General features: G+C 43.2%; 2 protein-coding genes across 2 annotated transcripts; both read right to left on the reverse strand.

Annotated features, from left to right (window-relative positions):
* Positions 1-1422: 1422 nt before the first annotated feature.
* Positions 1423-8878, reverse strand: CHRNA3 (cholinergic receptor nicotinic alpha 3 subunit; the record flags this gene model as incomplete). Its single annotated transcript, XM_084268007.1, has 6 exons — positions 1423-1551; positions 3009-4020; positions 5144-5253; positions 6577-6621; positions 6700-6839; positions 8824-8878. The coding sequence occupies 6 exons, from the start codon at positions 8876-8878 to the stop codon at positions 1423-1425; spliced, it is 1491 nt and encodes a 496-aa protein (XP_084124133.1).
* A 5664-nt stretch (positions 8879-14542) lies between these two features.
* On the reverse strand, positions 14543-27127 carry CHRNB4 (cholinergic receptor nicotinic beta 4 subunit; the record flags this gene model as incomplete). Its single annotated transcript, XM_084268008.1, has 6 exons — positions 14543-14683; positions 16707-17679; positions 20405-20514; positions 20641-20685; positions 22389-22534; positions 27073-27127. The coding sequence occupies 6 exons, from the start codon at positions 27125-27127 to the stop codon at positions 14543-14545; spliced, it is 1470 nt and encodes a 489-aa protein (XP_084124134.1).
* Positions 27128-27410: the final 283 nt, after the last annotated feature.

The raw sequence follows: 27410 nt of genomic DNA on the forward strand, positions 1-27410 counted from the left end.
TCTGCAGACTGCCTAGTTACATCTTATAGTGATGGATTAGCAGGACAGTGGCCAATGGAGTCCCAGTCTCTATATGGGTAACTCAAGAGTCTTTGCAAATGAATGAATTCAGTTTAGTCACTTCTATAATCTGATCATGATGATAAATACAGGCAAGACAGCTGATACTAGAATCCTTGGGGTCTTCAGCTTACTATCAGGTGTGTCTGAAACAAAATCATTGTAATAGACTCAGAAGCGTGGAATTTTAATTATGTAACTTCTTTTCTGAATGTGTTGAGCTGTAGCTAATGCTACTGTATATAAGTTTTTGTCACTGTCAAAATAAATGGACAAAAAAAAAAGCACCGTTTTAAACCGCTTGATTCTCTTTATTTTTGTGAATGTTACATAACTTGACACGCTGTATTTCCAAAAAGTTTACAGTTTGTTACAGAGAACAGTTCATTATCTTTACAAGCTTTTTTCTCATTACAGTATTTTGTTGCATTCTTTATTCATGCTCTTAAATTATCTGCAGTTATAGATTTCAAAGAAAAGTAAAAGGTATGTCTAAGGAGCAATTTTAGCTTACTTTACAGGACTGATTTGTATCCACCTTCCTTCCCTTGTCATAAAGCAGGATGCTTTTGTATACAAACTGTCCTATCAAAGTATTTTGAGTCTTTGTATAATCTGCAGACCACATCTTAGTGTGTGTTTTACTTGTACAGAGTTTTAAACATTATTAGATTTGAATAGCTTGATGTTTTTTCTGCCAGTCTTCTCATACACTGAAATACGAGGATGTACAGAGTTAACATCAGGGCTGCTTTATTCCCATCCTCTATTATTTACCTATTTGTTTTCCTTTTGCAATAAACCTGGCCATGGTCCGTTCCTCCTGCTGTTTGAGACCAGTTTATACACCAGGTGGCAATGTCTGCCTTCTGGCAGCTCAGTCTCTGTGCTTCCTAAACCACTTCATCCTCATGAGGGCTTTCGTGGAACTCACTAGGAACTTATTCCCAGAAGATCCTGTCGTCATGTGGAGAGACTTGGCGCCAGACTTGTGGAAACAAATCCAGTAGCCCGAAGTATTGAAACTGTCTTGTCTTTCCAAATAGTCACATAATTCTTGTTTTCTTTACCAACCCCTTCTTAAACCGTTTCTATAGAGTTTAATGTTCTACCTACCTCTTTTCCAGCTATTGCAAAAAGTAGTTGTCAAGTCTAGCTCATATTCCTTTGAGACTACCTGTCACAAAGGCTCAGTATTAATTTTTTCTCCACGTTTTTAAGAAAGCCTTCTTGGTCAAGCAAAGTTGAAGCCAAAGGAGATCCTTATTCTACTACACATAGAAGAGACATCAGGTACTGGGCTGGGGGTGCACTGTTAGTTGGCAAAGGTTTTATTTGATTTCACAACATACTATTTAATCTTTACATTTCATCTCCAGCCATCAAAGGTTGTAAAAACAATCCTGCTGTTCCTAGAATACATACCAGGATGAAAACCCATAGAAAAATGCGATCGATTACCATGGCAACGTATTTCCAGTCATCCTGAATCTGAAAAATAAATTGAATAGCAAGTAGGCATGTTTATTAGATTAATAAATTGCATTAGCAATTAGTACCATTTTCTGTAGGAAGCATAGGACATTTTTTCCATATGAAGATGTCTTTCATATATGGACAACTTGCATATCACTGTTTTAATCGACAAATAAATTAATCCTGAAGAAGCTTTACTTGAATGTTTTACTTGTGACAAAGCCAACAGCTGCTACTTCAAATACAGGAAGTTGTGCACCAAGACACTGAACTTCATGAGAAACAATTTCTCTTGTGTGTGCCAGAAATGGAAGGAAAAAGCTTCACATTCTTAGGTGGTCAGCTTTGTCCAGAAAAACTTACTGAAACAGGCTGCTTGGTCCTGCTCTTCTTTAGTCAGTATGTAAAAAAGACAAAGGTTAATCCACATTTAATTATTTGTTATGTTTCTTATGTGGTACTCAAATGTGATTGTTCTTGTGTATGATGTAAAACTCATCTCTTTCCCTGAAACAGATTTGTCTTTTTTTACTGGACATAACAAAAGTGACATTGAAGTATTATGTATGTTACATATTCACAGTAACTACACTAGGTGATCATTTTAGTTACTCTTGAAATAACACTTTAAATCTTCATTTTTTCTAAAGGATGGCTAAAAAATGACTAATGCATTCGTTTTTGAAATTTTGCACTTTTTAGCTTAGAAATTGCTTGTTAAGAGAGATGAAAAAAACCCCACCCTATATTTTCTATACCATAAACTAATTCTAAATAAAGTTCTGATTTCAAAATAAACATAATAATTCAAATTTTAAGTGCCATACTGCAGAGGATTTAAATTCAGTGACAATTGTGGTATGTGGTTAATGTTCTTAGTATGTTTGAGGAAATAAAAAGCAACCTTTTTCTTTTAAATTGCATGAAGTTGCAGTTTTATGAAAGAGGATGGACCCGTCTTCCAATGATTTTTCTCATTTAGCTGCAGCATTTTGCAGCAGCAGACTCAGCACCAGCATCACTGCGAAGGACAGGGGTTCATACATTATTATTGACTGTAAGCTGGGACATGGACAGTGTAACTTTCTGAAGGCTGTGGAGTCAGCAGCTTCCACCAATTAGATCCAATTAGATTGTAACGTGGAAATCCTTACTCCAAGTCTTGTAGGACGTAGAGTCAAGGATGTTACCCTGGCAGTGGTTGTTACCTTAACATCTTTCACTCAGTATGTGTGTTCTCAATGAAGAGAATGGTGGGCAACAGAGCTGCTCCCCAAAATGATCTACATGCAAAATTGCACGTATTTGTAACATAGCTGGGGTAGTTTACTTATATTAAATGGTCTATGTTGTAATTTTTTTCCTTTTGGAGGGGGTTTAGGATCCTTTTGTGAGATTTTTTTCTTCCCTTAGAAACCACACTAATGGCAAATGGTGTCTGCAGTTTGAGTAACAGTGAAATATGTTCTTACCTCTTTTGCTTCATTCTGCATTTTCATGTTTTCTGCAATGTATTTAACACTTTCAATGGCATCTCTCATCTCTGGTGACAGAACTGAAAATGAAAACAGAGGATCTACAGATTCAGAGCTTGAACTTCTTGTGAGATTGCCACTGAAATCCGAGAACTTCATTCGTTGATACTGACAACAGCTGCATGCCATATCTTGACATACAAAGCCATCTTTGCAGCACTTGGCTTCAGAACTGTTGAAGCAATTTAAGTTTGAAAACTCAGAAGTGAAAAATGGTTTTGGCTTCTGGTTATTCTCTTCATCACTGGCAGGCCTTGTCATAAACATGATCCTGGGAAGTAAGTTCAAGAAAATAGTTCTCACCCACACGGGCATTGTGTGTGTCTTGGGTGTTCTGTAGTGCACATTAAGTACAAATACCGTAATGACAATAGATAGAGTTACAAAGATCATGGTGAAAAGGAGGTATTCCCCAATCAGTGGAATCACCAGGGAAGTAGAAGGTATCGTTTCTGTGATAACAAGAAGGAACACGGTTAAAGATAGGAGGACTGAGATGCAGAGTGTCACCTTCTCACCACAGTCAGAAGGCAAATAGAAAACTAATACAGTCAGAAAAGAAATCAGCAGGCATGGGATAATCATATTGATAGTGTAAAATAAAGGTAAACGTCTAATGTAAAGAGAATACGTGATGTCTGGATATATCTCTTCACAGCAGTTGTATTTGATGTCATGTTTATACCCAGGAGCTTTAATAATGGCCCATTCTCCACTCTCCCAGTAATCTTTCAGGTTCATTGTAGAGCCAATTAAAACTAAGTCAATTTTGGCTTTATCGTAAGACCAGGAGCCAAACTTCATGGTGCAGTTCTGATAGTCAAATGGGAAGTAGGTTACATCTATTTTACATGAGCTTTTAAATATAGCCGGAGGTATCCAGGTCACATCGCCCGTGTATTTTAATAGGGCCTTTGTCTTGTCATCAACCTGGAAATCCCCAACAGCACTGTAAAGCAAATAGAAACAACAAAATTAGAATGCAACTAGTTTTGTACACCCAGATCATCTATGTGTTAGGTTTTTAATCTGTTTTGGGAAAGTCAGCAATTCCATGTTGGCATGGAGCTAAATTGCATGTGCAGGTCATCATAAATTTGCATAGTTAAACTGAAAATAACAGCTATGTAAACTTGCCATGGAAGATTGGAAAGGAACCACTCTCCCTCGGACACATGGCTCAGTGCAAGCACTATTCAAAGCAGCAAGTAGGAGATTGCAAATGACAGTCCGACTAGGTGATGGTGTTATTTTGTCCTATTCTGTTCTAGATCAAGCACATCAGAAGGCCAGGGCTGCTAAGAGGAGACCTGCCGTGCTTGTATTTCCACCTCTTCTGTGGACAGTGCAGGTAGTACCTATGGAAAGAGGGGTTAGGGTTGGGTGTATCTTTGTGTAAGGAGTGTATTTGGTGAGGCTTTCTTGGAGTCCCATGGTTCCATCCTGGTCATACAAGATCTGTGTGACAATTTCAGTTGTTTGTACTAAAAAGTAAAATGAAAAAGGTCACTTGAAATTGTAAGGCTACAGTTAGAAAAGGAGTGTCATTGCTCTTGGTCCACAGACCTAAGTTCTGAGTCTGTGTGGCCAAGTCCCTTTCACTGAGAACCGCTGCCCCACGTAGCAGAGGGATCTGTGTAGTTATGGTTTTGGCTCCTCGCTGTCTCAAAACCAGATCCAAAATAAACTTTACCTGGGGCTTTTACATGTCAACACTACTATTGTATAAGTGTCAAATAGTTTAACTGCTGAAAAGCTAGAATTTGCAGGTTTTTGCAGGTAAACGTCTGACTCAGACTAAGAACTCTCCAGCCTAAGGGAACTTCTCACCACCTCCCTTGTAGACAGTGATATAAATAATAGTAAAAGTGGTGACTTGTGGAGGGGAAAGGCAAAGTTCCCTCTGGGCTGCCCAGGAAGGTGAGTACAGGAATAAGGAGAGGTGGGCACAGGTGTGTTGAAAAGCTGGTGCTTTCAGTTAATTCAGTGAACCTGCTGCTGATCATTTTTTCAAGCTGTAGCATCACTCCTCTTCTCCCTGAATTAAGAAGGTAAATATGCAAGAGTCTTACTTGTTATATAAAACAATATCTGGTTTCCAGATCTGGCCAGATGGTACTCGGATGAATTCAGCACCTCCATAGTCTGCTGGATTCCACCGAAGCTTGTAATCATTCCAGATCTAATTATAGAAGAAACGAGCCTGCGTTAGGTTTGTGAAGAAATTAAAATTCAGTGGACTAGACTCAAACCAAATGCTGTCATATCACTTCTAGGGTGGTTTTATTTTAGGTACTACAGTGATTAGGTATTTCCTTTATACATGCCTGATGTTTATTGACAGGGAGATTGTGTGTGATTTCATGCCCCAGGAGTAGCTGAAACAAGGTGAAAGAGGGAAGAAAGATTCTCTCTTTCCAGAGAGCGTAGGACTTAAATAATAACTGAGGTTTCAAAAAGCCAGGTGCCTGTGAGATGGTGAAAACGAATTCATAGGAGTCTGGAGCGCTCGGTGTGAGCCTTGAGTGAAGGGCCCAGGGTAGGTGGGCTTGGAAGAGCTGCAGGTGTCATTGCTCAGTTAAGCAGCAGTCCTGTTCCGTAGGACTCACTGAAGTCCAGTTTAACAAAGTCAAATATGAAACAGAATCTAGGAATTAAGTTGGTTATTAAGCTGCCTGCAATGGTAATTGCTCTTTTAACCCATAAACACCACCCTTTTAGGTGAAGTCAGCGTGTCTGGTTCTCCCTTTGTGGGAGATCAGCAGCTCCAGGGGCTGCTGTGCCGGAGGCTCTGCGCCGCGTCCGTGCGTGGCTGGCGGCGCGTTCGGGAGCCCTCGGAGCAGAAGCGCGGTAACTAGCGATGGCACTAAGTGTGAGAGGGGTAGGGCGGCAGCTGCCGCCCTGCAACCCGAGTTTAACAGCTGCACCCCGAGCCAGGCTTGTGTTTAAATGCTGCAGCGCCCAGAGCCGCTGTGATGGGCACTCGTTGGGAGGTTAACAGAGGCGGTTTTCTGCTGGGGGTGGTCGACTGGCCTCTGTCTGTGCCTGGGCAGGCGGCGTGGGGGGGCCGGGCAGTGCGTCTCCCCCGCTCTCCTCCCGGGGTCAGCTCGAGCGTGCGGCGGAGGGGACCCGCCGTGGCCTGGGGGCTCTGCCGCGCGGTAGCGATGCTGGGGCTCGGAGGCGGGAGGTGCCCCGTAGCCGCTGGGGGGCAGCAGCGCGCCGGGGAGGCCGCGGCGAGCGGCGTTCCCGGCGCTGAGGCGAGCGCCGAGGGGGCGGACGTTGCTCCAGCCCCAGGCCCGGCGGGGGCCTCGTGTGTATCTGCGGGGCCTTTCTCGGCCGCGGCTTTGCCCCGAGGGAGAGAGGGAAGGGACGGGACCTGGAGAGGCCGGTGCTCGTGAGGGCCCGCAGAGGCCTCGCAGGGCGCCGCCCGTGAGAGCCGGGGCTGCCCGCGCCCGGGGAAGGAGGTGGGTTGGTGCCGCCCGGGCTGACAGCGGGCTCTACTTACGTGCTTCAGCCACAGGTTGGTTTCCATTATCTGGTTGACTTCATCCTGGAAAACAGAAGCGTGTCGGGAGAGGCCACGGCCTCGCCGTCGGCCGCGGGCGCCCCGGCGGGGCGGGGTACTCACCACCTTCACCAGCTGGGACATGGACACCTCGAACTGGATGATGACGGGGTCCGAGACGTTCTTGACGGGGCGGACGAACTGGTTGTAGCTCTGGAAGAGGGCCGCGTACAGCCGGTGCTCGGCCTCGGAGCCGCCGCCGCCTGCGGGGGGCACAGGGGGGGGTGAGCGGCCGCGGGGGCAGCAGCAGCACCCGGTCTGGGCAGGCTTGGCCGGAGTAGGGGGCCAAGCCGCTGTGGGGACCCGTCCCGCTGTGTGGTGACTGCCGGGCATCCCTGCGGTGCGTGGGGAAGGGCCAACCCCCCTGTGAGTGGGTGGTAGCGTGCGAGGTTTGGTGTCTGCTTGGGCTGGGAGGAAACAAGGCAGAGGAAGGCCCTGCTGTGGTGGGGTTTCTCTCACAGGAATCTCTGCGAAGGGGTTCAAAAATAGTTCCAGGGAGTTCCTGAAGAACTGGAGGTGCAAAAGCACTTTGCTGCCACAAACCTAATCCCTCGGACCTGCCGCAGCAGCTGCAGGGGTGTGTAGCAGAGGAAAACAAATGTGTGACCTGGCAGACCAGGCAGAACTCCGAGCTGTCAGAGCCCTTTGCAATAAGAGTGCTCTGAGGACATGAGAACTCTGCCTTCTAGCCTGAGTCACGGGCCCCTGATTATAGTGACCATAACAGCCTGCTTGTTAAAATATGAAATAAAAGGATTAAACAATTAACTGTTATGCTCAAAGGCTTTTCAGCACACGTGCTAGTTAGCAACTTATCATCCAAAGTAATCTTTATTTATAACACTTTCCTGTTGTCTGTTTTGCCACTGATATTAGCTGTTCACTCTGCCTTGTGGTTGACAAAAAAGCTACAAATTGAATTTCTTAAACATCAAGTGCTTAGAACTGTTGAAGGATGAGGTGTGAGAACCTGTATTTCGTGCTACATTTTGACCCTCTAAGCTAGCTAGGCAACTGAGTGCTATTTAAAAACCAGTGGCCTTTTATTTTATAGGCACTTTCTCTTAAACTCTTTTCTGGACAGCACATTCACAAGCACTTCAACTGAAAACAAAATAAAAAAAACTTATGGAAGACACTGAATTTGGCAAAGGCACAGAACTGAAGTCTGTTGAACATGCTCTACAGAAACACAAATGTGAGTCTACAGATGTTTGCAAGGATATGTTGGGTTTTTTTCCAGGTAGTTGTTTTTCAGTAGAGAAAGAGGAGGTACAAGTATCTGCAGGTGACTGATCCCTAGCGTTTCACAGAGCAGTTGTTACTTTCTGATCTAAGAGCTCCCCTCTCCCTAAGACAAGTGGGTTCCTCTCATCTGAAATTGTATCCACCTGAAACCCTTTTTTAACTCCCTCTCCTCTTCTGTTTACTTGGATGACAATTTTATTTTCAGATTAGTGGAATTTAACTATTCAAGCCAACCTGCTAACTAAAAAATGAATTTATTTCTTTTACACTTTTGAACTGCTAGCCTTACCTTCATTCTTTATTGATATCTCATGTATTCCAGAACAAGAATTCCTGGAATAAATACTCCCAAGCCTTTTAGGTAAATCATTTTAAAGCTCGATTTTAACGATGCTCTATGATAGCTAATCCAAAATTGCCAGCCTTTTTAAGTGTTGCTATCACTTTAATTAAATCTGGCATTCACAGTATGTAGATAAGTACATTAATGTGGGGTTTTTAAAATTTAAATGTTTTAGTGTTTTCCATATCTGCAGAGAGAAGCTGTGCTGGTTGCAGCTTGTGTTTAAAGCTGTTGAATATTGTTGCTTTCATGTGGTCTTCTCTATAACATGCACAGCGACACATTCACAACTTTACATGCAAGGTGCTCTCTCTTCTTAGTGTTAAAATAGCATTGTGTGTCCTGTTTGGCATCTTGAATCAGGACTACTTACTATTTTACAAGGAGAAATCTAAAAAAAAAAAAAAAACCAACAAACCCAAAGCAGCAATAAACTGTGCAACAAAAAGAGCTCTAGCAGGGTTCTGTACGTTTGCCTGTCAGTTTGGAGTGAGCTTCAGCACTTCTTACACACAATTTGCACCAGAGCCATCTCCTGCTCACCTTTTCAACCCCCCCTTCACCAGCAAAGAACAAACAAATTAAAGATCACTCACCTTGGCAGAGAAAGCAGACGGCAGCAGTTAAAAGGAGAGCGTGCGTGCTCTCCATGGTGCTACGAATTACTGCCTGTCGACAAGGGCTGTCGAAGATGGGCTTAGCTGGGTTGTGTGAGCATAGGATGTGCGGAGAGCTCCGCTCCTCCGATGCGTGAAACGCCTGGAAGCAGCAGCCGGCAGGACCCCGAGCGCAGTTCTGCGCAGTGAGCTCCCATTAGGCTTCCTGTGCTGCCCCCTTTCTAGCTACCAGGGCTGGCGGAGCGTTGGAAACAGCAGATAAATTGCAGGCAAAACAGATGTTGTTGTAGGCAAAGAGCAGTCTTCTGGCAGGGATAATAGGCAAGAGTCCTTCAACCCGTGCAGAAATGAACCCCGTAATCTCACAATGCTCAAGACTTTTTCAGTCAGCTGCTATACAGGATCCTTCTTCATCAGAAGCTCATGCCAAGCTCCTAGAAGTTTAATTAATAAAAGTCTTATAATTGAATTGTGCTGAAATGGATGTTGGTATTAGGGATGCCTGATTTAGGTCTCATGGTCTTGGTCGCTGCTGAATTTCCAATTATTCTGTTAATGGTGAGGGGTTTTTTTCCTGCCTGCATCTCCTCTTACAAGTGGATGTGCCAGGTTCTTCACTGCACATAAAGGATGTGCTATTCCCAGGAGTAATTAAAGGCATGTACAACTGTTGCTAGGATGTTAGCCTGGAGAGACATAGGTAGCAGCCCTGATCTGGCAAGTGGCAGGGGTTTGAGCTGGAGATCAAACTTGCCCCAAGCCCTTGAGAATAACTGTCTTGTGACTGCTCCAGCTTTCCTTGCTTGAAAAGTGAAATCTGAGAAGGGGAGTAAGAGTGTAGCATCTCACAAAACCTTGTTGTTCAGGGGTAAAAGGGGTGGGGGGCACGGAATTAGGAGTTGTGTTTGAAGTTCAATCACAAACCCATTATTTGCAAAGTGGTTTATTCTCCAGGAGCCCATCAGCTTCCCTGGGAACTTGTACATCGCTCTTTGTGCCCCCCCTCCTTGAGTGACAGGAGATACAAAGCTCATGCATGCAGTAGTAGTTGTACACATCTGAGCAGTCTGTGTGCAGGGAGGAGGGGGAAAGAGAAAAACGTGGGATTCCACCCATTTTTGGAAGCAATGAGAGGGAGGCCATGTGAGACAGGAGGTGCTTCACTCCCTGGCATTAGGGAAAGATAAACGATGCCCCTGTTTGGCACTGTGTTAAGAGGTAGCACTGGGAGAAAGAGCACCAGGCTGGGTTGGGCTCAGCTGCTCCTGGCACAGAGCTTGTTTATCCTGTTTGCTGTATCTTTCAGAGCATCATTCACTCTGTCCCCAGACACATGCTCTCATGATAATTTCTGTAATTCTATTAGCTTGGAGGAAATAGGCTTTACTGTCCATTTGGTTTTATTTCTTTTTTCCAGAGAAATCAGCCCCTTGGTCTTTTAGCTTAACCCTTTGTGGATATGTTGTTTTGCTATTCCAGGGCATTGAGACCAGATGTTTTCTTTTTCTGCCTCCTTGGTTTCTGTGCATAAGCAGCATTATAATCAAGGGTTTTGTTTCTTTTTAGTCCCAACTGGCAATGAGCTAAAATGCCAATGATCAGATCATAACACATGTTCCCCAAAAGTCAGTGCTTAAGCCTGAATAATTTGGAACCATCTGATCTGCAGAGGCAGCAAAGAAACATCACAACAAGAGATACAGGTATTCTAGCTTAATTTGCTTGGTTACTGAAATATTCTGTGGTGTTTGTCTGTGTAGATACTTTGTTTCTAACATCACACACTGGAGCTCCTGGTGAAATCAGCTCAGGTCTGTGCTAGGATTATTTTTGTGGCTAGGGAGAGTGATGTGATAAGAACAAGTCACTGTGACTGCATTGCAGAACTCCCAAGGAGGAGAATTTGTATGGGGAGGGGGTAGTTGATCTATCCAAGAGCACCTGCAGTAACAAACTATGTAAACTTTGCCTTTTAACACACATCACTTGCAGAGGTGTTTTGCTTTGTGAAGATCAATTCTTTACTCAGGTGATGAGGAATTTTCCCCTCACCTTTGCTGGGGTGTTGATGCTTCCTCTCTAAAAAGGCAACAGTGCTGCTCTTTTGAGTTTGTGGTGGCTGTAGGGGCACAGAACAGTCCCAGATAAACTCACCTGGGGGCAGGTGGTACGGGTGTGTGGTGGACTTGGCGCTTCCACATGTTCTCATGGACAGGGTCAGTCAGGGTTAGGGGATTCTGTAACGGTAGGGAAGGGGGTTGGAGACAACAAAGGCTTTTCCTCAGTGGTAGCAACACAAAAGCTGGTTGCACAGAGCCAGTGAAAAACAGTTTTAGTGACAAAACCATTTTGAATGCTGCTTTTTTTTTTTAATGAAAAGCATTACTGTAAAAACCCTGAAAAATGGAGATATTTAATGTTATTTTATTCGATCTAGTGGGACCTTATATTCACAGTAGTCTGCAAGATGACATTTTTAATCTTTCCCTTTCCCCAGAAATCTTCTATTTTTGAAATTTTGCCAAAAAGTCCAAATGGAAAACCCTCCCATTCTTTGACAGGTTAAACTGGGAACAGTTCTGTGCGTTACGGAGGTGGAGCTGCTGACGGTTAGGCAAAAAAAGCATTTCCCCTTCTGAAAGCACCATTTTAGGAGGTCAGATTTTTCAAAACTTGAGGACTTCAGGTGAAATTTTCCATTCTGGGTTTGCTATGGATCGAATTATTTTTGGAAACCTGAAAAAAAAATACAGTGGTGATCTCCAAGAAGAAGATACTGCTTCCCTCATGCTTAAAAAGAGGAATCAAGGTTGCCACAGTGTACAGAAAGCACCAGAGACCACCATTTCCTTGATGAGGAGCAGGGATCTCCCTAGGGCCAGGGATGTGCCTTTTAAAAGCTTTTTCTGCATCTGTCAAGTCTGAGGCCTCCATCTGCCTGTGCTCTGCTGTGTTAGCTGCTAGCTGAGCTGCCAAATCCTTTCGAAAGCTTTGGTCTGCGCTGGTGCTAATTCAGCTGAAGGCTGCAGTTAGGGAGCCAAGCCTTATCAGTTGCTACTGCCTATAAAGATAAGGCCAGGGCTCTGAGATGGGTGAGCTGCAGGCCTCATTTCAGTTGCATTCAGGCAGTGAGTGATAATAAGGAGAGTGCTAATAAGGAGAGGAGTAACGATTGATCGGGGAGGGGGTGGCGGAATGGGGGAAGGGTTGGGGGTGGCGGGTGAGAGCTTGACAGAGCCAAAAGTGCTGTTGCTGCTGGGTGAAGAGAGACCTCTGTCTCTGCTCTGCACAGGTCCAGTGTCAGTCAGGTGGACCGTGGGGTCTGCAGCTGCCTTGCCGCATCCTTGTCTGCTTGGTGAGGTGACTTCCTCTCCCTTTCACCCTGCAGTACCCCGGAGTGGGCAGTAGTTGACAGGAGCGTTTGTCTGTGCTGAGGTCTGTGCTTTCTGACCACTGTTCAGGGGCACTGTGGGATTTCAAGGGGCTTCACCTTTACACTGTCTGCACGGTGCTGACAGCTGCTCTGGCTTCCCCCTGGCTTCTCTGTAAGCAGAAAAATCCGCTTAGCAGCTGGGGCAGCATGTGCACGTGTGCTTGTGATGTTCTGTGCCACAGCAGCTCCTGGCACGTAATGTGACATAGAGGAGCATCTCCCTGCATGGGTGAAAGCACTCCTCTGCTCCTGGGGGGCTGCCTGTGCCCCATCTCAACTCTCAGCTGTGGTTCAGTTGCCTGCACAGAAATAGCTCTGTTCTCCAGGTTTGAGAATGCAGAGAATGCATTTGATGCCAGGAAAGCATGTTTGGCCCATTTAAACTTCCCAGCAGTCACCGTGGGAAGTGTCTGGAATGGTTAATGTTTGGGGAGATGACCATGGCCACTGTCTGAGTGAAGAGGATGGGGCAGCTTCTATGGTCACAGGGCACACCTGCATTGGTAGGGCTGTCCTACAGTCATTCTTCACCTTCTTGCCCTGTCTTCAGTGATAGACACAGTTAACTAGAAGAAAGGGAATGGAAGGGAAGATGACGGTCATATAACCATCCTTCTAGCATGTGACCTAAGGGAGATGCTGCTGCTGCTCACGTAGCCTCAGCCACCCCACTTCCAATGCTTTCTCACTGTGTCTTTCCAGGGCTGCCATGCATCAGGCCATGCTGTGGTGCTCAGGACCCCATGACAACCATGCCTGTGCTCTGGGGTGAGTGTGTGTCGTGGGGGGGGTACGTGTGGCAGCAGCGCTGGCGAGTGGGCACAGGGGAAGGAATTAACAGAGGAGTCGGCAAAGGTCCCAGAGCTGCTCTGAACAGCTGGAAGGGTGTTGGCATAGCTGGTTTGGCACATGTAAATCTCTGTAGCTATCTGTACCTGCTTCAGATTGGTGTTCTACGTAGAGATGTAGCTCAGTTTTGATGAGAGCTAATAGTGCCAGAGGTGACTTCCTCTGTAACTTGTTGAAGAATACAAGTTCAGTGTCAGTTAATCCTCCCTTGGGCAAGCCAGCCCTTCACAGGTAGCAGTGGATTTTAACAGTTTGTTCACTAGTTATTAGATGTGCCTATCAATGGTGGTGAAATTGTTACGTGTTCTGACAAAATCCCAAGGAAAAGCTGAGATCAGTTTAGCTTGAAAAATGCCCTGAGTCCAGTTGTCTTTGTGCAGGTTACGAGCTACCTGGAAGAAAGTGGGGTGGGATTGTCCTGTGATGGGAGTCTAGGGCCTAATCTGTCCTCGGGCAAAGACTGTAGGACTGTGCATGCATTATGGGCTTTCATAGCTAATTTCTTAAGGTTTATACTTAAATCCCTATTAAAATCCCCTCAGCGAAACACAGATATCTGTCTGTTCTCAGGTGTCTTCTCCTTGTTCTAGCTGCCTTTCACAGTTGTCTTCAGTAGATGCTTTCCTGTGCTTTTAGCCTTAGGTTTTTGAAAGTGTGTATGAACCCTCCTTACATAAACTGTTAAAGTTGCAGGAAGATTTTGGGACTAAATCTATGTAAAGGACAATTGTACATTTGTCTATATAGAGGACAATTGTACATTTTATTTGTATTTCATCACCGAACAGAGTATATAAATGTTTATCATCTAATAATTTGGCCTCTGATCAATCAATTAGCAGAAATGGCAAAGGGAGAAACCTATTAGTGGTTACCTCAGAAGTATACCTCTGTTACTCAGCTCAGTTTTAAATACCATACTCAAACACCTAAACAATGATTCCACTGGTAAAGCTCTTTATAAATCAGACACAAATACTTCTGATGCATTTGAAGGAAATAAATGTCAGGGCAATGCCCTCTATGTAACAAGGAAATTGCAGTGTTTAAGGAAAGAAAATGTCCTTTCCGAGACAATGTGTGTAAAATACTTCTTTTAATAATAATCCTTGTGAGCCAGGATGGCATTTTGTACAGTAAACACCCTTCTCTGCAATGTTCAGACTTCAAATAACTGAAAAAGGGGCCAAGATGCCACCAGCAGCACTGAACTCAGTGGGAAAAAGTAAGTTTTCTGTTTGGTTTGTGGGGGGGTTTTTTGCCCCAGCACTATGAGTCAAGTTCTACTGTCCAGATCCCTATTCTAAATCTGATACAAGAGCAACTCAGTTGGCATCTTCCTGGATTCAACAGAGGGGAACTGAGAGCAGAACGAGACCCAACAGGTATGTAGGTATTGACAGTTTTAAAGGACACCTAAGGGTTCATGGCAGCAGTGTGGTTTTGAAAAAGTGGCTGCAGAAATAATCCGACGGTCCCCAGGACACAAACAAGGACGAATATCCAGAGAAACAGCCTGTCCACTACCATGGCAACGTACTTCCAATCTTCAATGACCTGGAAGAAAAAGCCAATTAAAGATATTAGCAATTTGTCATATTCTTTTGCTCTTTCTCTTGCTAATGTCGAGGTTTTGTTTACAAACATAAAAGGAAACAAATGTCAGGATTTAGGATTGGGAAGAGATTTTTGTCCTACACCAGTTCTGGGCAGTGAAGAGAAATACCCTGTTTTTGATGCTGTCTTTGACACAGCAAGTACTGAGCATGGCTGCCTGGCAGAAGCCAGTCCGGAAGGACCCACAAGATAATCCAATTAAGGATTTTTTTTCTTTAATTTCAGTTTGCAGATGCTATTAATCTCAGTGGGCAAAAATAGATGGTGTTTCCGGATGTTAAACAAGGTTAGCTTCAGAGCTCTTTTCTTATCAGCAGCCATCTTAATCAAGAGGTTTAATGCATATTAATACTGTTGCTTTTATTAAAATCCCTTTTTGCCTTGCATATGTTGTCTGTGAGAGTCATGGGACTAGCCTTAGATTCTGTTCTCCAGCTAAAGTGACTATCAGGCTATCATCGTAAAGTGGGAACGTATCAACCTTCATTTGTAGGGAGTCTTCGATGACTCGAGTCACACGTGGGACACCCTCTCCTCAGGGACTTGACTGTGCTTGTCAGTTACCTCCTGTCTTAGACTACAACATTACATATTTTTCCTTCAGTGCACACTTTCCATTTCCACTGCTGCCTATGGGAACTGTGTGCTGCTGAAATCAGACTCTAGGAAATGCACAGGAACGGTTGTTATCAGGCGGTGATAATGAAGGAAGAAAGCTGAGATTAAAATTATTAATCTAGACAAGTGATATGTAATATCAGAGGACCCTGTGTGAAAGCGTTTAATGAATTTTTAATGTATAAAATACCCTTGAAAATTGTTCTTGGTATCAGCTGGAATCATTGTAGACTGTTCAGTGGGCACCACATTCTTGTAAGTATTTCTGAGCTATCAGAAAATCTTTTTCTGTTCTATGAAATCTGCTTCTGTTCAGTCAGTTTCAGTGTTTACAAGCTCATGTCTAATGTTAATAGCTGATCTTCTTTATTTATATTGACAGTAATTTCAGTTAATAGGAAACATGAACTACTCAGCAGCGTGTTCCTCAAGGGACTTCTGCAAGATCAGAAACCAGACATTATTTAATCTGCTTGGCTGAGGGAGAACGCAACAGGAATGGAGAACCTGGAGTCTGACTGGGACATGGGTCAGCGAGGGGACACTGGTAGGCATGAGGATGATTTGTCCTAACTCTGGGTGTGGTTTTTTGTCTAAACAAAACTCTGAACAATAGGAGTTCTTCCAAGTATTACTCACAGTGTATTTATATCAGCTGTAGTGTGGTAGGGCAAGTGAATAGGGTGGCAGTAGCACCGCTTAAATGCATCCTGGATTAACTACTTACAGCAAATAACAAGTCTGATTTAACTCAAATGAAAGAAGTGTCAAAGAAGTGACAGCTCTGCTGGCATTAGGATTTTGATTTTACACATGGTGTTTGCCATATATGGACAGATATCTTAACCTAGAGAGGGTGTTTGCAAAGGCATTTTACCAATTGTACCGAATCCTCCCCCTGTGCCCAGAAAGATAAATAAATGCTTGAGCTGCATGTATATTATTTCTGCCTAACATGGCCTGGCTATGGGCTGTGTCACAATCTTACTGAATATTATGGGAAAAAACATTCTTTCACTGACCTGGAACTGAGTATTTTTTCCCCCACCGAAACACTACTTGAATGTGACAACACAGTGTTTTCAAGGGTTTTTCATGACTTTCTGGGCACTCAGCATTCTCTCTTTGTAGAAACAGCCATGTTATTTTCCAGCAAAGAATTGGCATTTACAAAATTGCTATTCATTAAGGTCTTTAAAGGCAAAAATTGTTTCCTTTGATAAACTGTAGCTAGAATCTCTTTAAACACTTCAGAATAGCCAATATACTTCCTGAAGAACAGGGTGTTACAGAGGACAGGAGACAAAGTTTGGAAAGACCTTGATGATTTCTCATTTTTACTTACACTCTGATCGTTGTCGTCACTTTTCATGTGCTCTGCTATAAAACTGACTCCATCAATTGCTTCTTGGACTTCAGGAGAAAATTTTGTGCCTGTTCTTAACCTAAAATCTCGATGACTGCTGACATTGTCAAGAGTCTCAGTGATTTTCATATCGTATTTTTTGGCAGAGGCTGTATTCAGAAAATAGGTAGAGTTCTTGTAGAAGTCAGCTGGATCCATACAAGGATTCTCTGCTTTTGTCTTTTTGCAGTTGCACAGCTTTTGCCGTGGAGAATTATTTTCTGGGCGCTTCATGAACAGGTAGGCTGGGAGTCTTTCAAGGAACACCAGCTTTACCCAAGGGGGCATAGTGTGAGTACTTGGAGATCTGTGGTGGACATTGAGTACGCAGACGCTGGTGACTATTGAGAAGGTCACTAGTACCATTGTAAACATGAGATACTTTCCAATCAGTGGAACATCCAGAGATGTTGGAGGGACAATTTTGGAGATCAGCAGCAAGAACACAGTCAAGGCGAGCAGCACAGATATGCATAAGGTCATCTTTTCACCGCAGTCTGAAGGCAGGTAGAACACCAGGATGGCTAAGGATGTAATTAGTACACAGGGAATGATAAGATTGATGGTATAAAAAAGAGGTTTCCTTTTAATAATGAAGTCATAGGTCACATCGACATAATTGGGGTCCAAAGGGTTTACAGTCCTCCTTCCTGGGAGTGCTACAATGTCCCACTCTCCGCTGGGCGTGAAGTCGTCCATGCTTGCCATGGAGGTTTTCAGCACCATGTCGATTTCTGTGTGGTCGTATGTCCAAGAGCGGAACTTCAGCGTGCAGTTCTGTTGATCGAAGGGGAAGTGCTTCACCTCAATCTTGCAGGCACTCTTGTAAATGGCTGGTGGCAACCACCGAATGCTGCCGTTGTTCTTGACGATGGCGTTGGTGTAGAGCGAGACTTCGTACGTGCCATCCGCACTAGTGGAAGGAAAGGCAAGAAGGAAGAGAGAAGGTAATGAAACATTAAGAGGGGAAAACGTAGTTTGAAGCAGATGAGCTCTGATGCTCTTGGTCTTGTGGGCCTCTAGGATCAAAGTTTAGTAATTTGCATTTGAAATCAATTTTGTAGAAAACAGTAACTTGATAGATGAAGGTATGCATCTCTCCCTGTCAGAAAGGATGATATTTGGTCCAATACTTATGAAAATTAGTTTGTAAAACTATTCTTAGGTAATTTTGTAACTGTTTGTTAAAGTAAATAAGGCTTACTACATCTCTGAAGGCTGAGTAAAAATGAGATCAGCCAGCATGAAAATGGAGGTGGCTTTGATCTGGAACACAGCCACTAGTAGGAGCATACAGCAACGCTTCTGAATGACTTGGATGAGGAAGTATAAGGATGAGCGGTGTTAGAAATGCAGGGAGAGTGTAGGCAGAGGAAATGTAATTATATGGTGTATAATTTATTGCGTCACTGCAGTTAAGGATTACTTATTACAAAATCAGAGCAGACGAGCTACAGTGTGCTTAGTGCCCCCCCCCAAAAATCTTGGCTTCCTATCTCCTCCAACTGCTCAACTTCCACCAGGAGTCCTCTATGTTGTGATGGGCCCTTTTAATTTGGGGAGGTCAGTCACTAGTCCATATCTTCTCCAGTCTTTCTGGGCAAACAACTTAGGGCTGTTTAATCTATGAACTCTCCTGGGGTAGAAACGCGGTCACTGTTGGATAAATATTCTTGAGATTTATTGTTTCTGAGCATATTCACTGCCCCTCCTCAAGTGTGCTATGCAGCACCTTCCAAACTCAGCCAGTTGGGCTCCCAAAGGCAAGTGAAACAGCAGGAAGACGTATTAGTGACTGTCTTCCTTGGCAGATGAGGAAACTCAAAGTTTTCTGCCCTATGTCTATCAACTGCTTTTATAAAAAACTGGGTCAGCAGCTTTGTTAGGCTGCAAAGAAGAGTCTGGACTAGATACATCCCACATGCTTGCCTTTGGTCAAACAACTGTATATGTAAAGAAATGTATACAATCAAAAGGCAGTATGTTGCCTGCAAAAATACAAGCACAAACTCTTTTCAAGTGTAGGCAAATGAAGGTCAACTGACTGTGGCTAAGTAGCACTCCTTTTGAGTGGAGTTGGGCTCCTTAGGTACAAGCAGGGTGGCTGCAGCATAGGGAATCACAGGATGACAGGGCTTGGAAGGGACATGGTTTTAGTAAAGAAATGGTATCTTATTTCTCATGTGTCTGTATCTCCCTGAGTTAGGGTTACTGTTAAGCCAGGGATTGCACTTGGGTAGCTCCTGGGCTCAGAAGCTATAGGTGGTTCTGCTTGGTGCCCCTGGCTCAGCTGTGACGCAGGCTGGGCTGCTGGTGCTGCCTCAGTGCCCTCTGCAGTCCTCTATGTCCATACTGTGTATGTATGAACAGACCTGTGGGGGTAGGGATGCTCTTTGTGTTTGCCTTGGCACCTTTTTGTACTGCCTGATGGCTGTGAAACACTGCCTCAGCTGCAGAACGTTGCAGGGTGTTGTCCTTTATCTAACATTTTAATTTGAAGCTTTGTTCTGATGTGAGAATCAAGTATGATGAGGCTTAAAGCTCCTTCCTGTATGGTTCAGAAACTTTTTGAAATTGTTTCTTTCCATTCTTACAATCCATTAAATGGTATCATTTAGAGACCAAGGAAAAAAGAAGCAGGGGGCAGGGACACAATTTACCAGAACAAGATTTGACCATGCAGAGTACATCCTAATCCACTGGCTGAATTATTTTGTGACTAATACAATAGTTTTAAGTATTTCTCAAATCTGATTTCCAGTAGTAGGATTCCAGGGACTTAACTCAGTTATATATAAACTTCCTAGGTTTCCCATCTGTATATGCTCATAAACTGTCATGTGTTCATGGATTCATTGGTTTTCAAAGTATTATCGAAGCATATCATAAGTTTTGCTTTATTTTTTTCCCCCAAGGACTTGATATCATCCACTTCAAGCCTTTTCTATAGAGACTTACAAACAAACAAACCAGAATACAATTGGCTCTTAGGTGTTTGTTTGAAAGACCTGAAATATAGTCTAGCACCAAGCTAGTACTGTTAAGCAGCAGGGGCAAATGTTGACAAATATATTGAAGTATTCTTATAATTGACTTTTTAAAATGCCTTATGAAAATAGAAAATAATGAGGTTTTGTAAATGCATATTAACTCACAGAGTTCTGGTACATGAGAACTTTGTAATGGATTTATGTCCTGGAGTCGGGGGGCAAGGAGGGGGGGGGGATATGTAAGAAATAGGAGAGGAAAAGGTAGCTCAGAGCTTAAGATGTTCAATAGGATTCCAGATGTCTTGTCTTCTTGCAGACATGCCCAGCGTATGGCTGTGCTTGTACTTGCAATTAATGCTTTCTGTATACTCTAGTTTGATACAGATCTGTGTGGCAGTTGTGAGCCTTGCCACAGATCCTCTGATGGTGTAGCAGCTCACATTGCATATGCATTCCAGGTCTGCTGGAATTTCTTTAAGCAGAGCCCTGATTTTACTAAAACTATCATTGCACCCCAGTCAGGTGCTCTTGATACTGGCTAAATGTAACAAAACTCAGTTTTAGAATGTTCTCAGACCTACTTCATTTCTTGAGGCATGGTTAAACCTTTTGTTCACTGTCTGCATAAGCTGTGGAAGTTTTACTTACTTATTGTAAAGCACGATGTCTGGCAACCAGATGTGTTTGGCAGGTATTCTCAGCTTATCTATTCCTTCGTAGTCAGAGGGCTTCCAAGCCAAACGGTAATCAATCCACTCCTAAGAGAAGAACCATACAGTGGTGATGGGAGCATCTGCACCAGCACTAACAAAATGAGCACTCTGTTGGAGTGAAAGCAGGCACATGTGTGGTTTGCAAGAGCATGCCTCTGTGGGTTGGGTTACCTGGTTCAGCCAGACGTTTGTAGTCATGATCTGCTCCCGTTCGTTCTGCAGGGAAGGAGAGAAGAAAGTTGTCCTCTAAAGTGGTTCCCTTTTCAGCAGTAATGAGATTTATTCAATGGGGTTTTTAGGATGTTTCCATGTGTACAGAGTGATTTTTTTGTCTAGTGTATTTCAAGGTGAGCATTTGCCTGCTAGTGAGATGGCACATACTGATAATAAATAACCCCCCAAGTGCAGAACTCCAAGTGGCTTTTAGCAAGGACAGTTGTGAACAGAGAGAGTGTTGCTATTAGGGAACAATTACCACCAGCCTGCTCAGTGATTCCCATGGATTTGCTTTGAAACAGAAGGCACGTTGGACCACTGAGAAGGCTCAGATGAACTTGTATGAGGTCTATGCAAGGTTTGCCATGGAAGCTCTCATCTGGCAGGTTCTGTGTTGTGGGGCTGCTGTCTGGAAGAGAATTCTCTCTACAGCAGCTCTGTGTGCCTGCGGCACTACTGGAGGGGCAGGGTAAGAGGTCAAAGGGTCAGGAGGGTTTCTGCAGGAAAACAAGTTAATTCTCTGATCCTGAAGGTGCTTGAGATTGTTAGAGCCTAGAAGATGGCTAATTTTGCTCTCTGCTTGAAGAGCAAGGATGTAGAGGGTTAGGGCCCGAGCTGTGACATTCTTGGTCCTTGCCCATTCATCTACTCTGCTTAGCTGCTTGATTGCTGGGGACTGCGGGGGCAAGACGCTGTTTATGCCCAGAATCTGCAGTCTGGGAGGTCACTGTGCTAGTGGTGGCAGTGCACTGTGTGAGGAGGCTCTTCTGTGTCCAGGTGGAATTCTCCAGGAGAAAGGGAACATTTGTGCCAGAATTATCTGGTACAAATGAAAGCAAATCCTGTATAAATTAGCATGTAAGTGTGGGGGTTTTTTTCCCTGTATGTTCCATCAGTGTGTCTCTCTTTCTCCCCTCTTGAATTTCAGAATATAAATTATATAGGTCTCTTAAAGCTTGCAGCATCTGGTCACTGGGCCACACACAAATTCTGGCAGGGAGGCAGTCACCTGTGTTCTCTTTTTCATCCAGGGAGAGAGCACCAGAGCTGACAATTCTGATTGAGGAAATTATTCCCGATTAAGTGCTGGATCTTGTTCCACAGCAGTTAATGCTAAACCTCTCCTGGCACTGAGGTGTGTGTTTGTCTCTTGGAAGAACTGTTAAGCACATGCTAATCTTGTGAGTGGAAATGTCTTTCAGACCCACTGAAGTGGTGTTTGTTGGATATGAGGAGCTGCTTGTGTGAGGATTTTTTAAACTGCATTAAGCTTCACTATTTGTTCAACCTCACAGGTTTTGAGCTGCCTTCATGGCTTATTTTCAGGCCATTCAATCACCTATCTTCTGCTGTTTGCATCAAAGACTGTTTAGCATTATGTGTGTACACAGTCCAGGATAGACCCTGAGCTGGTGTAATTTACTGCAGCTGCGCTGAAGTCACTGGGATGATTTTGATTTCTGGATCAATGGAATTTCATTGGATGAAGATCTGGCTGCTGAACTTTATTCTTTAGGCATAGATTTATCTCCCTCTTGTAGCTGTGTTCTGAAGTATAAAATTGCACATACAGGCCATGTGACACATACTAGGTGTCACTATGTAAACTAGAAAATAACAGGGACGTAGTAAAACCAGTGTAACTTGTACTTAGTGCTGTGCAGATAGTAATGAATTAACAGGCATAGCATAACTGAACCTACCACGCTGATGAGCTGTGCCAGGGAAACCTGCAGTTCTATAGACACCAACTGCGATGAGTTGACAGCTGGTCGAATTAACTTGTTGTACCGGTCAGGACTCAATAGGTGGTTCATGAGCTTTTCTTCAGCATCTGCTGCGATGCTCCCTGAAAAACATCATGTAACAGGATTATAGGAGGGAAGTGACATGGTGTAGGGATCACAGAATTTCCATACATCAGACCATCTTTGTGAAATAACGTGGGCTTTTGATTCTCTAAAGACTGTGGGCTTGCACCAATATCTGTTCTGCCAAAGCTGACTGTCTTTCACAGAGTATAGCTCCAAGCAGATAAATTGGAACCCTTTGGGTTTTTTCCACAGTAAAATGTGAAGCTTGGATTGATAGATGTTTTTGGGAGTATATTCAGAACTAGAAACTGGGGGCAAACAACAGGGGAAGAACATTTCAACAATACAAACGCAGGGAGTCCGGCTGTGACCTCTCTCTTCAGTGTTGTAGGAGACAGACCTGCAGATGCTCATACAAACTGAAAGACTAATCTGTGTAGGGTGAACTGGGGGATGAGCTGTGGGAGTTGTAAGGGTTTGAGAGCTCTTTGGTAGCTAGTGATGTTTCTATTTCAGAATGAGAGGCAGTTTGTAACCCTTATTTTATGTGGAAATAAAACCTGATTTATGGACTAGCACAAATGCTGTAAACCTTAGATGGCCAAAGCTGGAGTTCAGTGACTGCAGAATACAGTATCTGCAGAATGCTATCAAACAAGCCTGAACCTTCTCCACGGAGCAGAACAGCTTATGGCACAACCCCAGAGGTAACTGCACCTGTTCCCTTGTTCTCACCTATTAAAATGCCTTTTAATGCCATTCTAGTGGGCTGTTGACCACATAATAATACTGATGATTAAAGTCCTGATAACATCCCGCCCACAAAATTGACCCTGAGAGGTTCTGCTATATATTGAGCAATTGTGTGTTGTGTTACACAGCTGACGGTGATGGACACGGATGTTAATTCAAATCCAATGGATAGGATGTTTCTTCCATAAGAAAGGGCCCCCAACTCAACCCTAGAGATGGCAGAAATAAGGGTGGTGTGCCTGCAGCATACTTGCTTCGTTATTCCCCAGAGCTGTTCCACACAGTAAAAACCTCTGGCCATGCAAGTAATCTAAATTTGTGCTACATTAATTTGCTCTGGTTTTTTATGTCATAGTGTATCCATGAGATCCAGAGGAAGGCAGACATCAAAAGGTCAGGGTACATAGGAGTAATAAATGCACACAAACCCAAAGCTTGTGTGCGTTTCTAGAAGGTGCCTGTTCTCCTTATGAACTGGGATGTATGTTGCTGGGTGAACAAGTCCCACTTGAAACTTCTGAATTCCCCTCAGATTAAAATAATACTGTAAGAACTTCTTGTTTCTGTCACTGAGAAAGTGGAGAGATATAAAAGGAAACATCATCAAACAGGTCATCTAAGAAGAGCTTTTATTCAAGCTCTGGGGAAAGGTTGAGAGAAACAGCAGGCTGGTTTTAATTCTTTTAAGGCCAGTGTGTACTATGGCATTGGTAGCACCAAGTTTGTCCCATCTACTTAAGCATAACATTGTTCTTCAGAATAGGCTTTCCAAGTACTTCTCAAGCAAATTGGGAGAACAAATTACAAATTCGGATTAACTCATCTGTGTTTGTCAGATTGGTCTGGTTTTGATTCACACTTGCTGGGCACATCCCTGCAAGCCAGTATAAAAGCCCTAGTACCACATGATCTTTTAATATTACATTTATTCTCAATGTAAATCTGCCTAATCAAAAGCTTAGCAAGCTAGGGCTATGCTGATCCCTGCTAAGCTCCAGATTCTCTTTTTTTTCCTGTGTATTGCAATCAAAACAGAGCTAAATTTGGTAGTGTAAAGAAAACGGGGCTGCACTCTGAGGATGTATCATTTAGTGTTTATAAGGATAGGCCTTGTGGTAGTTAGAGAGAATCTTGGTTTGAGTGATTTTATTGTGTTGGTTTTATGAGTTTTGTTTTGTTTTCTAAAATAAACATTCCTGCTGTTGCATATGTCAGTGGCATAAACAGATACCTGTAATCCACATGTCAATTCTTATTAGATTTGTTGCACACAGTGGTGCCCGAATTCTGGTTTGCTCTGTAAAACGTGTTCTCGTTGTGTTGCCATCCTTTTCTGTAAATATCTTTGCATGTGGAGTATTTGCTAAACAGCAAGGAAGAAGGAGAAACTGCAGAATATTTGCAGTAAAGCTAATTCTGAATTTATAGTAATCCTATTCTCTCAGACGTGGTTTCAGCAGCCGCAGTCATCCGGTCTGCAAAGCAAAACATACCGTGGGGTCTGCGTGTCTGATGAGAGCAGCTCAGGTTTCAAAGCCCTGACTTCATGCAGATGAATGGCAGGACGTGACTTCATTATAAAAAGGAATTTGTCAAATAATGAATCCCTTTAAGAAATGGTTATCCGTTCTTAGGGAAGCGGTTCCCATAATGAATAATGCTTTATAAATTTGCCCACCCATCCCAACCTACAGATAATTCAATCATCAGAAATAAAGATGGAAAGGGCTACACGCACCTCACTGGGATGCCTGTGTCAAATGCCACTAGGTGTCAGCAGTGCACCGCCCTAAAGGTGCTAAACCCACTCTAAATAAGGTGTAAAACCGAGTGATTCTCGTATAATTTTTATAATTTATTTTCCATTACCAATCTACGTGTAAACCGGATGGCACCTAGTGAGAACAAAGTTGCCAGGCATTGGAGTTGATCTGTACGTGCGTTTCATGATGTCAGTAGCCATGCCTTTGGAAGTCGCCTTTTCCCCCATCAGAGTTGGAAGGAATGTTTCCCTCACAAACTGTTGTGGTTCTTTGGATTTTTCCCCCAAAAAAGAAGCAATCACTAGGAATGCTGCAGAGGGTAGACTGATGCTTTTAGACAAATGATTTTAACAAGAATGAAGAAACAGTCCTAATTTGGGGGTGGAGTATTTTTGTGTACTGGAAGCAGTAATAAAGACAATACATTGGGGTGGATCCTGAGCCTGGAAAATTGTTTTGGCTTCAGTGAACATGCTACACATCTGCTCCATGACAAGGAGAGCAAATTGCCACATAACCTGGAGTACACAGTCTGCAGCAAGTTTGTTTTCTCTGTGAGGGTATGACCATTAAAAACACAAATGCTTCAGGGTGCTTCCAATTTCACAGTAGAAGAAATAAAGCCACAGGCTTTGCTCACTCCCCTGTGCAAACTTTCCCTTTTACATGGCCCAATTTAAATATATCAATAACTAGTCCTCCTGTGTTGTGTTGTTTATTTTCAGTGTAACAACACATATGTTGGAGTGATTCCCACAGAGCAGAACATGGAGCAATCTTGATAAGTACAGGCAAGTGCACAGTTATCACTGTCTAAATAGCAAAATTTAACATAAGGCATGTTTCTCCTATTTGTCTGACTTGGGTTATTTTAATAAATGTTGAAATGGCATATGCTTAGAAATAATCTGTGTAGCATATGTTGTCATTTGTGTTCTTTCCTCTCTCTCACAAGTAACTTATGTGGACAGTGGTCACATACCAAATGCCAATCCATAGTTAGTAAAGAGCAAGAGAGAAGCAGCAATGAGGCAATCCTATTATCTTCTCCAAAATTACTCTGTGGTTTTGTCACTTTTCAGCTTACTCTTGAGGAAAAATATTTATATTACCTCTTAGAAGAGTCAGGCTAATTTGGAAGGTGTATTGTTCCAAAGGGAGTGGTGCTGAATGTACTGTATTTTAAAGGCAGTAGTTTTAATTTCTAGACTGTAATTAATGCAAATAAAAAGGAAGTGCTAATAGGTTTAAAAGCATGCAATTTAAGAAGCTAAACTAGCCTCCCCACCCCTTCCCCCTTTTTTTTTCCTTCAAAGCAGATATTTTCCAAAGTTGCCTTTTGGTGACCAAAGAAACAAAACAAGAGTGGGATGAATAGGTAATGATGGCAAAGATGTGATTTCTGCCTCGGTTCATTTTCAGCCAGTTTCACTCTGAACACTTCAGGGGAGTCTCCCTGTAGGAAGATGCTCCCCTGGTAAATGCACTATCTCGTGCTGCTTTCAGGCTCTGTGTCTTGTCTAAAACATACACCAGAAACCCTGGCAGACTAAAGGAAACGTTCTCAATGTGTTTGCTTTTTTTAGCATAGATTTACATATTTCAACTAAGTTTAACTCATTTACATACTAATCAAACAATTAGGAAGTATTAAGTTGAGCCAATCATTGTAGAGGGGTAAGATCTGTCTTATTTCTGGTTCATGTCATTATGCAAAATTATTTTTTTCCCTCTCAGCACAATACTAGCTTTTCCCATCACAGCTGATCCTGGAAGCATCTGAAGGGATATTATTTAGTGCTTATCATCATCATCATCTCCTACTGTTCTGTCATTTTATGTCCAACTTTCTGTCCATTTCCATCATAGTGGATTTGCTGATATTGAACAAACCAGAAATAACACTAAAATAATCAATTTCATGCATCCTCTTAATGTCTGCAACCTATGCAGGTAACAGTTACAAATTGCCTGACAGCTTATATCCCTGTTCTTCCTCCTAGCCCCGAAAGCTAGCGCTGCTCTGCAAGCTGTATCTGAAAGAAAAGATCACTTACCATCAAAATAAAAGGAGCCCACTACAAAGAGAAGGAAGGTGTACGTGTTCCTCATGGCAGTAGGGAGAAGAGGTGGGTTGCTGTTCCTCAATTAAGACAGCTGGCACTCGTCTCTGTTGTCAGGGATGCACAAGGAAGGGATGTAAAAGCAGACCTGAATCTTGGAGGTATTAAATGCTTGGAAAGAGACAGACAGTAGGACCTGGCAGAAGCGTTCAGCAAAGTGGAGTTTTTGTGAGCAGAGTGGTCCCTCCCCCTTTGCAGCTGTTTAAAGAGCTTTGTGAAGAGGAAAAGCACATAAGAAGAGGGAGCATAATGTGATAATGTGGAATGCTAGG

The sequence above is a fragment of the Gallinula chloropus genome (genome assembly GCF_964237585.1).
Source record: "Gallinula chloropus genome assembly, chromosome: 9".
Lineage (NCBI taxonomy): Eukaryota > Metazoa > Chordata > Aves > Gruiformes > Rallidae > Gallinula > Gallinula chloropus.